The sequence below is a fragment of the Chanodichthys erythropterus genome, chromosome 21, assembly GCF_024489055.1.
Source record: "Chanodichthys erythropterus isolate Z2021 chromosome 21, ASM2448905v1, whole genome shotgun sequence".
Classification (NCBI taxonomy): Eukaryota; Metazoa; Chordata; class Actinopteri; order Cypriniformes; family Xenocyprididae; genus Chanodichthys; species Chanodichthys erythropterus.
In genome coordinates this window covers 1,546,322-1,560,209 of record NC_090241.1, presented here as the reverse complement: position 1 = coordinate 1,560,209, position 13,888 = coordinate 1,546,322, and the positions used below count along the sequence as shown (strand labels likewise).

General features: G+C 36.2%; 1 protein-coding gene across 2 annotated transcripts in view; it reads left to right on the top strand.

The window, feature by feature from the left end:
* stk11ip (serine/threonine kinase 11 interacting protein) overlaps positions 1-13,888 on the top strand; it is a 39,880-nt gene that overhangs the window by 22,807 nt on the left and 3,185 nt on the right. The window contains exons 23-24 of one of the 2 annotated variants that reach the window (XR_010893433.1): positions 10,790-10,891; positions 11,103-11,188. Coding sequence is in view for 1 of the 2 variants with exons in the window: in XM_067373553.1 (XP_067229654.1) it covers positions 10,790-10,874; positions 11,103-11,188 (171 nt within the window). In the remaining variant the exon portion in view is untranslated. The remainder of the gene's footprint in view (positions 1-10,789; positions 10,892-11,102; positions 11,189-13,888) is intronic. The other variant, XM_067373553.1, reaches the window with a different exon arrangement.

Sequence of the window (13,888 nt, the reverse complement as noted above, 5' to 3'; positions counted from 1 at the left end):
TAAAATGTTGGGTAAGCCATGGATTAGCAGGTTTGCTGGATTTATTAGCAGTTAGACAGCAGTTCAAACAAAATATTTGCTTCCTGGAAGAATGCAAAAGAATAGTTCAAACAAGATTTAGAAGGAAGTGCTGAATGAATGGTGTTTTCACCCAAGTTGTCATTCTTTGACTGATTTGAAGAGTATGGTTACACTTTATTTAAAGTGCACTTTAGTCATTCTACTAATTATTAGTATCTTTGTAACTAACTCTCATTAATTTGCAGACTATTAGGTTAGGCTTAGTAGAAAAAGTTGACATGTACATGCAAAGTTACTAATAGCTAGTATTAGTGTTGTCACGATACTGGAATTTCTAACTTCGATATAATACCTTGAACAAAATCAATATTCAATCTGCAAAAGAAAGAAAATCTCACAGGTTTGAAACGACACGAGGGTGAGTAAATGTAAATAAACAGAATATTCACTTTTGGGCAAACTATCCCCAAAATATGAAATTATTTTATATGTGACACATAAAATTAATCCATATTAATTGAGTGGTTTAATCCAAGTCTTCTGAAGAGACATATGATCGCTTTATATGATGAACAGATTTTAATTTGTAAAAACGTTGATCAGTTACCATCACAATCATCTCACCTAAATGTTTGCTCAATCATTGTATTTGTGTTTTAACAATGGGGTGATTTTGTTGCAATAGCTTACATCAGGTGTGCCCAATCCTGTTCTTGGAGATCTATCTACTGTCAGATCCAAACCTGATTCAACACACCTCTCTTTTTGTCATTATCAACTGCTCCTGAAGATCTAATTAGCTGGTTCAGGTGTGTTTGAACAGGATAGTACAAGGAAGTTTCAAACTTTGAATTTAATTTACAAAAAAGAAAATAAGTAAACACTCAGTATTAAAATAAGAACAAATTAACAAATTACAAAAAAATAGTGCAAATAAATACAATATAGCTACAGCTGGTATCGGTGTATCGATAAGGAGGAAAATGAGTGTTGGAACGGTTTCGGATATTTCATTATCGATACCTATCGAAAAATCGACAACACTAGTGAGTAGAATGTCTAAAGTGGAAAATCAAAATCAAATTTTACCAAGTGTAGTCCTATCATTTTACAAACAGAAAGTACTTGATGCTCCCCTCTAAGACCCCAAGACATTTGTGGTCAGGAGTCTATTGAAAACACATTGAAGTGTCCCTATTATGACTCTTTGAATATTACCTCTAAAGTAGTGTATGATATAGCCGTTTGTGAATGTAAAAGGTCTGCAAAGTTTCAAAAATTTAATTGCACAATAAATAAAGTCATTGTTTTACCAAAAGAAAGAGCTGATTCTGATCTAGACAACTGAAATGAGTCATCGGTAATTCCAGTCTTACGTCCTGCACAAGTACACTGTAAAAAAAAATCCCAGTAAACTTTACCGTAAAAAATACAGTAGCAACGTAAAAAAAAATGTTAAATTTACGGTAAAATAACGTATTTCATTAACTGATATAATGTTAATTTACCAACCTAATGAAGTACTAATATCTGTTTTGTATCTTTATAATACACTGACAGTCACCAAACACAGTGGTGATGAGAGTCACATGATGAATCAAAGTTCATCACAAACTGAGAAGGACAACACTAACATATAGAAGGAGCACACAGTGTCATTCACACACATACTAAACACCATCATGGTAACCGGCATGAAATTTTAAAAATGCAATAAACATTAATTTAACAACATTAGATGTAACATAAAACCCTAATGTACATAACTGATTAGAAAAAAATGAGAAAAACTAAGAAGAAACAGAGTTATTTCAACGAAAATATATCAAATGTGAAGTGTCACGCAGGGAATTGTGGGAATGTCAATTTACGTTTTTTCACTGTAAATTTTACAATGAATTGTTATTTTTCACTTCCAAAAACTGTATTTTACAGTAAAATTACATTAAAATAACCGTTAGATCTATTACAGTTATTCACCGTATATAGTACGGAAACTTTCTGTAAACCAATTGACAGTTTTTCACCGCAGCATTTTTACAGTCTTTTACTGTTAAAATCACTGTCATTTTTTACAGTGTAGGTTTGTAACAAATTTACATAATGCCAACCAATGGTCCTTGGGCTTCCTTCCTAAAATGTCTACTTGGGGGTCATTTACACAACACTGTTCATTTACACAAAAACAGCGTTTTGGGGACCTGAAAACACAAACTTTTGAAAACGAGTTTTAAAGTGCACGTTTTTAAAAAACTATACCATTAATGTCTCCATGTAAGCTACAAAAATGCAAATTTGTGGAAACAGTGATGTCATATGCATGCATATAACTTGTGCAGTCTATAGGCACGTCGTTTTTGTTTTTACAAAATGACATCGCCAACTACTGGCCTGGCAGCATAATACAGCGTTTTTGATCATTTTCGCAGATCTGCATGAATGGGAATTGTTTTGACAATGTTATCTGTACGCAAAAAATGCAAAGGTAAACTTTTCTGTTTTGGTACATCATTGTTGTGTAAACATACCCTCAAACACTGCAGTTGTAGCTGAGGCCTAGAAGAGTTTGGTTTGTGTTTTCGATACGCTATTTTCTGCACTGTGAAAGCAGATCCACTTTACATGCACTTCATTGTTAGTGTTGTCACTTTGTATAAAAGTGCTGAGGAAGCCTCGAGCTGAAATTCAGATATGGTAATGGACGTTTCGTTTCCAACATGCGCTGTAAGCAGAAGACCAATCACAACAGACTGGGCCATCTGACCAATCAGAGCAGGGTAGGCTCTCAGAATGGAGGGGTTTAGAGAGAATGAATCCCTAATCAAACCGTTTCAGACAATGATAAAAGAGGTGATACTGCAATGCATATTATGAGAAAATTAAAGTTTTTTGACCTTGGTTGCATGTAAATCTATTGAAGGAGATCTCCAAAACAAACAAACAAAAAAAAAGCATAATAAGGGCACTTGAAGATAACTTGCTTCTATGGTTCTTGGCATTAGTGTGCTAAACAAATTTTACAAAATGCTTCCGTTAAATCTTTTTAAATCAAAGTTTAAAAACAACTTTCGAAGATTCACTCTGAAAGGGTATGAACTTTCACTGACAATTCACCAGTACATCTAGCTCAGAAAAAGGATACTTGTGGAAACAGTAACCTTCTGGCATGGCCACTGTGATCTTAGAAGCTGACAGATATCTGACACTCTGACTAGATGCAACCAGACAAAACACTAGGAGTATTTACCTGTCCATCCCAGTGTTCTTTCAGAGGGTGTTCATTTTCACCACATACTGTTGGAAAACAGAGGAACGTTTGAAAAAAGGGTGTTACACAGATCACTATACAGCGGAGGCAAAACATTGACCTGATTACCAAAAAAATGGCACATTATCTGACCTGAGCAATGAAACTGACACTTTTTTCTCTCATAGCAAACCATTTGTTAATCTTGGGCAAAAACACACCACACTTAATTTCAACATTTATTTTCCGTATGCAGTCTGACAAAAAGCATGCTGGGAATTAGAAATCTGCTGCAACTCAATCACGTTAAGTTCAACTTAATACACACGCACAACTTTTTCTATTAAGTGCAATGAACTTTCATTATTATTTGAGTGAAACGAACTCATTTTATTTAATTAGCTAGTTCCACTGTTCGGCTTTAGTCTGTTCTAAGTCCTTCCAGGTTTTTTTGACACACTTACCATCTGAAATTTCACTCAAGAATTTCAGTTGTTTTGTTGATGTTCTTCAAAAGCATCAAGAGTAAGTTGTTGGTTGATGGCTGATATGTTTATGAGTTGAAGGAGGGTGTGTTTAATGCTAGGATGAGTCACAGTAAGTTATATTTTTGTTTTTGTCCGTTATTGCTCTTTGAGTGACGTTATGTCTGTGTAGCTTGAAGCCACACGTGTCACAGAAGATCTTAGGCTACGTTCAGACTGTCAGTCCAAATCCGATTTTTGTGCATATCCAATTGAAATTCGATCAGATTTAGCAGGTGTGAACGGCAAAAAATCACATGAAATGGATTTTTATGAATTCGTTTTGAGCTACATTCATATGTGTTTTGAAATCCTATTCAAATTTCACAGTGCGCTCGGGATTAAAGCCCTGATACACTCACAGCAAAGTTATATTTCATTCTTTGCTTAGTGGCTAAAAGAATTTTGAAATATCGATTAATCTTGATTCATGGATCGATTTTTCTGAATGCATCACAATTCTCTCTGGAATTGATTCTGAGCTTAGTTTTTAACAGCAGATGGCGCTCTAGACTAGTTTTTAACCACGCACTCAAATGCTCATGAAGAAGAGCGCTCGTGCATTCGGCTGAGTCTGAGTAGGTACTTGAACTTCAGAATGCCTTTATGAAGAGAGATTAATGTAAACAGCCCACTGCAAACACCCTTGTAATTCACTTCAACCTTTTCGAACTTTATGAATGATTATTTTATAGAAGGTTCAAGTGGTGTGTGTAAGGAATTGGAAGCTTTCGGCTGTTTCTAAAGCACGCAGTGCCATCTGCTGTTAAAAACTAAGCTCAGAATCGATTCAAGAGAGAATTGCGACACATTCGGAAAATCTCAAATCCATCCGGAATCATTTCTTGGTTTATTGCAATGATTTATTGTCCCAACCCTAGGCGATATACCGATAGTGAACATCCCGGCGACAGCTACGTTTGGATGAATATGTAAAAATGTGCTGTGCACTTTCCTCTCAATAACAAAGTAAACACAACAAAAATGACAGCATTGAGAAAACAGTAGTTAAGAAAGTATCTGATCATATCACGTTATTTATATAGCACTTATGTTAAAAAGCAAGCAGCTTTACAGTATTAAACATGAACAACAGTGTAGAATTACAGCTAAAGAGTTTTTTCTGTTAAGCGTCTCTGCAGTGTGTTTATGTTTTTACTCGCGGATGTCTGACCTCGAGGGACTGAACAGAGGAAATAAACCAGATTTTCACGTCAAAGAAGGCGGAGCCTCAGCGCACACCTACCTATTACACAATCGCCATGGACCAATGGGAGTTCGAAGGTGTTTACCAGCCAGAGCAAACTTTTCCAGAAAGCTGTTTTGAACACCAAACGAACTTTGTTGAAATGACGTCATTCCTAGCTTGAAGTATATTCTGTTTTCAAAGCTGTAACACTGTCTAAGTTTTCTGAGGCCTGAATGATAATATCCATATTTGATAACAGTTAAAAAAAAAAACTAATACAAGATGTGTGAGAATGCTGTGTCTTTTTGAGAACTTGAAAAAGCAGCTTAACAGAGGGTGCGTCTTTGATTTATGACTCATTTACTGTGGACTTTCTTTTACAAACTAAAGCCAAACATACGCTACATTTCTGTCCGGTGTACAGCAGTGGCGGAGGCAGAAAGTGGATGGTGGGTGGGCCTCTAAAAGTGTGGGTGGGCCAGAATAATTTGCATCATCCCATGTTTTTCAACTAGCTTAATTTGGGAGGGGGAAAAAAATGATGGACCGTCCCTAAGTGGCGTCAATTCACAAAAAGTCAAGGTATGGCAAGTTCAAATTACGTTATTTAATATAATATTACGTGACTATATCAATTCAAGTAAATCTACGAGATAAGAACAAGACAAAATTGCAGTTACAACCTGAACCAACAGCACCAACCGATTTAAAAAAAATAACCTAATAATAATTTGGTAATAACCTGGCATGGTAACAGGCAGCTATATGGATAAATAAAAATAACAAAAAAGTCAGCTTGCGATTAAAAAAAAAAAAAACAATAAAAAAAAATCAATAATGATTTGAAACTTGACAAACGCTCACACATTAACCCGATCACTTTATTTAGTGTTCATGTAAACATACGTTCAGATTAATCGAAATTAATTAATATTTATTTATTTAAGAAATTCATTAAAAACAGAATATTGCTTCAGCCTTATTCAAAGGCCACAGAAACATGTTCGTTTGTTACGCACTTCAATACATTCCACCCGACGTTTTTGGTTTTCTTCCTATTTATTAAATATAGGCAATTGGTTGATGAAACAGTGATTGAAATTAAGATACATGAAATTCACTTTAAAGAAAGGCTTACTTTAAAACAAAACTTAATGAAGTGGTCAAACTCATGTCTGACCAGCTGCATGTCTCCCGACATTGCGCATCCGTCATGCTATTCACTTTTCATAATCAACATAGGTGAAATTTAACAAATAATATAGGCTCTGTAGCCTAATATTTAAATATAAATATGAAACTAAATTGACTATTTTTATCCCTCTGGCCGACGAACGCGCCGGCGCGTTCTGATGGATTTTTTCCTCATGACAGAAACAAGAAGTCTTTCGTCAAGCCTACAAATGCTCTACATTTATACGTGTATGCTCGCAATAACAACAAAACCTTGTACTTTTGAAAAAACAATAAATAAAAAACAGGGTGCGCTTTCAGCTGTTTTTCTGCGAGAATCTTTCTTAAACGTCTCAATAATGAACACCGCGAATAAAAGAAAGAAACATCTCCATTCGATAAGAAATTCGTATGTCTGTGTTGAATAAGAGGCGATCCATGGGCGTCGGAAGCAAAAACAATGTGGGTGGGTTTCATAATTACTGAGGTTACAAAATGTATTATGCTAGGGGGGTTCGGGTACATGCTCCCCCGAGAAAATTTTGATTTCCTTGGTGTACATATGTGCATTTTAAGACGTTTTAAGGCCAACAAATTGGATAACAATAGTTTTAAAACCATGTCAATAAATACATACATGCACAGTTTTGAGGCAGCTTTAATCGCATGTTTGTTAATTTCATGACTTAATTTACAACAGAATAACGACGGTGAATGCCTGTAGCTTCTTTTGCACTTTAGTTAAGCTATAATTAAAGTAATATGCAGCGCATTTGCGCGAGCAATTCTTGAGTTCGCGCCTCGAGCACAGTAGGCTATACGGCTGATTGGAGTTCTCATCTCATCTGACCACAGTTCACTGTTGTTCAACTGAAGCTACCTTTTCCGCGCTCGTTTGACTTGTGCCTGGCGCTGAGGCGAAGGTGGAATGCGCGTCTGAAAAGTGTCCCGTTTGTTGTGGTCGTAAAGAGACATTTCTTTATAAACGCGTTTTGGCAATCTTTATTTTTGATATTTTTTATGTTCTGTTGGTGGTTTGTGGAGCAGCATCACCTGGGGGGATTAGACAAATGCTGAATTAGAGACGGTAAAAGTGAGTGGGTCCAATATATTGGTCTTAAAAAGTACAATGGTTACAATTGTTCTGACGCCCATATAATATATATATTTCCTTGGATCTGAATGGGTGGGCAAGCTGTCAATCTGGGTGGGCCCAGGCCCACCCGTAGCTCCGCCCCTGGTGTACAGATCTCAATTATTGAATTTGACACAGTTTCATATCACAATGTGCCCTTTCATTTGGTCACTTTGGCGTTGCGTCATTAGCTGATGCTAACCCCACCCAGGAGAGATTATCTCTAAAGCACGTACCATATTCACACCAATTCATTGGCGAATGGAGCTCTACAGTAGCTCTTTTCCTTAGGTGTACAGTACATCTTGACCAATATAACTGAAGCCCAGCACCATTTTATCCAGATTTACTCTTGAGAGCCCATCATTTCCTCATCTTTGTCATCATTCAGCATTAGTTTCCCCATTTTTCTCTAAAATGGAATCAGCGCTACAGCTAAATAAATAATATTTACTTTGTTGAGTTTGCACTCTGTATTGAACATGATGCAATAAAAAGACTGTATGCCATAAAATAATAGCAAAAAACATCTTTCTATTGAAGATGGAAAGCCCTCGTGGGCTGAATGCAAATCAACCAATTTAGTTTTTAGGAAAATGACTATATACCGGTTCTTTAAATAAATAGGTCAAAAAGATAAATCACTAGTTTAAATACATCTGACGAATGTTCGTCCATCAGAGCAGTCAATCAGTCAACATCTGATTCACTTAGTGAACTGATGTGCATATTGAATTGTGTCAAATTCATTACTGGCTTATAAACAGGGATCTACACACCCAATTTGACTCAGAAACACTGACAGCTTAGTTTGCATTTTAAAATGAGCATGCAGTTTGAGTCTAAGATTGGGTCCATTACACAGATCCCCACCCATCAAAGCAAATAATGTGATTCAGGTTGGATTGTGCTGAGACAAGTTTTTTGGCCAATTCCTAATTGGCCTTATTAGAGTCATCAGAAAGACAGGCATATGAAAAACGCCCAAAGGGGACATCAGTTTAGTTTATGTTCAGTATACAGTGCCCATTCACACAGAATGAATGCATTTTGTGGTTAAAAACGCTAGACGCAGGGCAGTGAAATGCTTAATGTAAGAACTACATAAGACGTCATAAGAACATAATCACACCTATTATTTAAATTTGTAATCCAAAAAAATATTTTCAGTTGAAGCTTCAAATTAATGCGGAAACAACATAATGACAATATTTTAAACATTTGTTTAATGGCGTCTTTGAAGGTCAGTTTCATCCATACCAATACTGATGCCCAGCCTAATCAGAATCACAAAATACGTTTTAATTTAAGTGAATTTAAAACAAAACTCACATAAACCCGTGTCACATTTAGCAGTGTAGTGAGTTTGGTGATGTTTCCGTCTGTCAGTACCCTTTTTGAATGAGAGCTGTCAGTTTTATCCCCACTTTGAAGCTTATTTTACATTTACACAATAAATACGTGATACAATTACAGTGATTTGGTGTTAATATTTTTATGGGAGGATTGATCCCCCGATACAGCATCAGTACTTCAAGCAGGGCCTAGTGAGGAGGTCACAGATAGCATGGACGTATACTGTAACACTGGCCAAAGGACGTGGGGAAAAGACATTCACACAATTATTTCAGCAGCTGCGTTAATTAATTGTAATGCATTAAACGGTAAACAAGCACGCAAACAGTGTGATATTTTTCCCAGGCCTAATATATCATTGAATTACATGCAGTAATGAAACTTTGCATGTGTCATTGAAATCATGCCCTTGTAATATAAATTTTGATTGATCTTCAACACGAAGTGAACTAATCCTTTAAGGACAAAATGTCTAAAATTATCAACAAATATTATTTTCGTGAGTGCCGTTCCACACCCATAAGACCTTCATTCATCTTCAGAACACAAATTAAGATATTTTTTGATGAAATCCGAGAGCTTTCTGATCTCCCTATAGACAACAACGTCATCACCACTTTCAAGGTCCAGAAAGGTACTAAAGGCATCGTTAAAACAGTCATGTCACTGCAGTGGATCAACCTTAATGTTATGAAGAGACGAAAAAAAAAGAAAAAAAAACTTTATTCAACAATTTCTTCTCTTCTATGTCAGTCTCCTTTGCTGTTGATGTGACCACTGCAGTCACATGACTGTTTTAATGATGTCTTCACTACCTTTCTGGACCTTGAAAGTGTTGATTATATTGCTGTCTATGGATGAGTCATAAACCTCTTTTGGATTTCATCAAAAAATTTTGGGTGAACTAACCCTTTAAGGGTTTTCCCACCTGTGCCTCACTTTTGATTTCAAAGTGTGTGCAACCTATTTAATTATACTAAATTATGCGTCATTAAATTTTATTAAATTTAATGACGCAATTATGTGAACATTTATTAAAGGTGCAATATGATTTTTGCAGTAAAATATCCAAAAACCACTAGGCCAGTGTTATATATTTTGTTCACTTGAGTACTTACAATATCCCAAATGTTTCCAACTATTTGTAAATCATGAGAAAATTGCAGTTTTAACCAAGGCTCCGGGACGTATGAGGAGTCGCCTGTGAATTGCATCATACCCGAGTTACCCTCGGTTTCCGGTTTTATTTTGTAGAAATCATGGAAACACCAAAGACGCTTTAAAATATTACATGTTTTAATAGACAAGTGAACAACTGTTTTGATATATTTATAGACAGAAAACTAATTATTGTTATATAGCTCAACACGTTTAGTCTTATAGTTTAAATCTATTTTCCTCATGCTTCACCGTGCCTCAGAGAAAAACACTATTTTGTGAAGTAGCTAACATAGCATAATCAGATGCAGCTTTATTTTTAGTAACGGTAATACAGCATTTTCTCCATTATACGTTTTAAAATGAATTGCATGCCATTTATCAACACAATCATCCAGCATTTAATCTGATATTGTAAAATGGATCGATCTTACTGCAGTGTGTAACAGTGTCTCACAGCAGCCGCCGAGCGAACGCTCAGAGTAACGTTATAACATCATTTTCAACACTCTCAAATGTATCTAATATGATAAACAGAGCTGCGTTACCTCATACTCATGACCGGAAAAGCGGCAGCGGCGCCGGCGACTGTGTCATAATAAAAGTCCCGCTGCTCGTGAGGCGTGTTGATCAATCGCTCCAGCTCCTCGTTCAGCTCCACAACACTCGCTCCTGCTCTGCTTCACACTACAGTAACGTTAATAATCTCATCCATGAACATGATTTCTGCCCGAGTCCTATCCCGATTCTTTTGCACCATCCGTTGAGGTGGAAATCACATGTCCCAAGATTCTGCGCTCAAACTTGGCGTCATCAAGCTACGCCATTGTTTTGAACAGGCCTCTAGTAACCTCTAGAGGACAGAAAATATTACATATTGTACCTTTAAAACCATTGTAAACTCTGAGTCTTTCATTTTGAGTTTAGAGTGTGTGAAGAAATTGTGCAGATATTCTTTCTAACAAGAGCTCTTTGTTTTCATGCAGAAATTGCAAGGGAATTGGCCCCAAAGTCCGACAGCAAGCTGAAGGGAATCTCCACCACCCGACTCGACCCACAGCACCACCTCTGGTATGCAGTGCAAACAGGCAGGCATTTTTGCTCTCCGACTCCTTCTCTCTTTATCTCTGCCTCAGGCGTTTAATTTTTTTGTCTACCTGTCCTAACCAAAGCCCAGCATTAATGCATAAAATATGTGTGAATGGCAATAAAGAAGTCACACAGTTTAAATGGTTAATTCCCCTAAGGTATGCATATTATCCCAACAGATTTTTAAATCCTGATCTGTGTGTCCTATAGGCATCTAGTCTGTGAGGACACCCGGCCATGTGATAAAGAAGACAGCCATCCTCCATTCCGGTACCTCTTGGCATTTCTTCAGCAAGGTGAGTGTTTATGTTCTCCAAGATGGAGATTGGCAAGCTTTTACCTGCTTCGCCCAAAAAGTTTCTGTTGCTAGAGCCACAAGAAAAATACAAGGAATGATATGGAAAATTATATGGTGACTACAGCATGTGATGACTTGCCTGTAACGTGAAGGAGCCTCAAATGGTTAGGGTAGCAGAACATGTAGTTGCAGACTCAAAGAAAAATGTATATCTGATGCATTAATCCAGAATTAGAGATTATTAGACTAAATAAAGCTTGAAACGGGTGTGATGTTCAGGGAATTTATGGTTGGGTTTGTAGCACATGAACCATTCCATTCAATTTAAACTATGATTCACACATTGCAGTTACCGGTCTTTGATGATTCATACACGCTTTCATCAGATCACTGTGGGAAATAGCGCTGCCCAGGTTAACACTAGGACACAAAGGTATATGTATATCAGCACTTGCTTTTGTTAGGGTCCTGCTGTTATGCTTGGACCCGAAATCTGAGGTATTGATGGAAAAAGGGAGAGTCACAGAAAACAGATTTATCTCATTCTTCTTGAGAGAGTGATCTGACTGTGAGCGGCTGGTTCAGATTTCAAGAGCCCCAGACCCCTGCCGGCAGCCGACTCTCCTCCAGAAACCCCCTATGGAAAGGGCTCGCAGCAGGCTAGACTTGTGATGTGATAAGCTTTCAGCTGGTGAGACCAAACCCAGGAAACAATCTTACAGTGAATTTAAAAATACAGGAACATCCTGAACATCACTCATGCTGTCTTTTTCTCCTGTGAAAATAATGTGTTGGCTCAACAACAACAACAACAAAAAATAGTGCAACAAGCTGCATTAGTTTGTTTTGAGTTATGATAACTTTGAGTGAATTTACATTCAACCAACAAGCTACATTGAGTTAGAGGAACTTAATCATTTGTAGCATAAACACACATTTTTAAGTTGATTACGCAAAAAAAAATTGTCGCCTTCTATTTCAGTTCAAATCAACAGTTAAAATTTGATAAAATTTCTCAAATGTCTACACAATCTTTTACAGTAAAATCCCCAGAGTTAAATCAACTCTGCTCAGAGTATATATGGTCCCTCTCTAAATAGTGTTAAAGTAACACTGAAGCAGTTAAAGTTAATGAGATAATTAAGCAATTAATAAGGCTGTGATTGAAGTCAGTTGTAGTTCTTGTGTTTCTCTTTTCATCAGCGATTCTGCTTGTTAACAGCAGGTGTTCATCACTAATGCACAATCATCACTTAATTAATTGTTTAATTATCTCATTAACTTTAACTCTGCTTTAGTGTTACTGTTTAGAGAGGGACCATATTTACTCTGAACAGAGTTGATTTAACTCTGGGGATTTTGCTGTGTATAAATGCAGCGCCTGCGCGTTCATGTGTTGCTCTCCTTAAAACAACGTTACTCCGTAGATCGTAGTTCAAAGGTGCAAGGATGAGGAAAAGGCTGTCTTAAAAATCTTTGGAGCTCGACAAAAATAAGTGGGGTGTCTGTTAAATTAAGGAAGACTGATGGTGTTTTCAACGCTGACAAAAAGAAAGGTAAAATAAAATACATAACTTCTGTATCTGAATAAATAAAAGTAATGTCATAAAATCGTGAGTCTGATTCGATTTAATGATCAGAAAACAATTCTAGGCTACATGACAAATGAAAATCACAAACATTTACAAGTGTCATGTAAAAATTTGAATTTATTTGATCTCAAATAAATTAGGAAAATAAAGTAGTTGATTCCAAAAAGCTCTAATAAATTTTTTAGAAATGTTATGTGAGAATAAGCCTCAGAAAGCTAATGCAATTTATTCTCCTTATCCAGTCCTATGCCTAATTTCCAAAGTTATCAAGACAATTTCATTAAGTTACATTAAATTAACGCAGAAATTTGAGTTCAAATTACAGACGACATTAAGTTGATTTAATGAACAACATTATGATGTTAATAATGTTTGCAACATTATTGCAACAAGTTTAATTAAAACAATAAATTAGAACTTTTAACTTGCAACCATACACTATATGGTTGAGTACATAGCGCATAGTAAAAGTTCATAGTGTATAGTGCATAATTTGGGACACAACTCTTGCTTTACCATGATTCACAATGGTGAGCTCATAATAATGATTTACAATTTGAGCTGTTGGGAAACGTCAGTTTTATGTCATTCGTCTTTGCTTGGTTGCGTTACATCCATGAAAAAGAGAAAAAGGTCCAGCTTTTACAGTGCCATGTGTTAAGGCCCTGATATACTTAAAACAAAATCTCAAACAAAATTAGGCCAAAACGAAGTTCATTTGGAGTTGTTCTTTTTCTTCTGTTTAGTCCATCGAGGTCAGATGTACGTACGTAAAAACCTGAAAACACGGAGAGCTGCTTTAAAGTAGAAACTGAAGTTGTAATTCTGATTTTTTCATTTTTAATACTGTAAAGTTGCTTACTTTAAAGCAATCTCTTGTATAAAGTGCTAAATAAACAAATAAATGTGGAGTGCTGAATTGCAGAGCTTATGCAAACATATCCACATCGCTATGATCAGATGCTTTATTAACTGTAATTTTCTCGCTGTAATTTTTTTGTGAAACAGTTTTAATAAAACACAAGGCCTACAGTGTAAACTTCAGAAGAGTATGTATGTATTTTCATATCTCTGTTGTGCTCCGGTTGTCAGACATGACACGATAA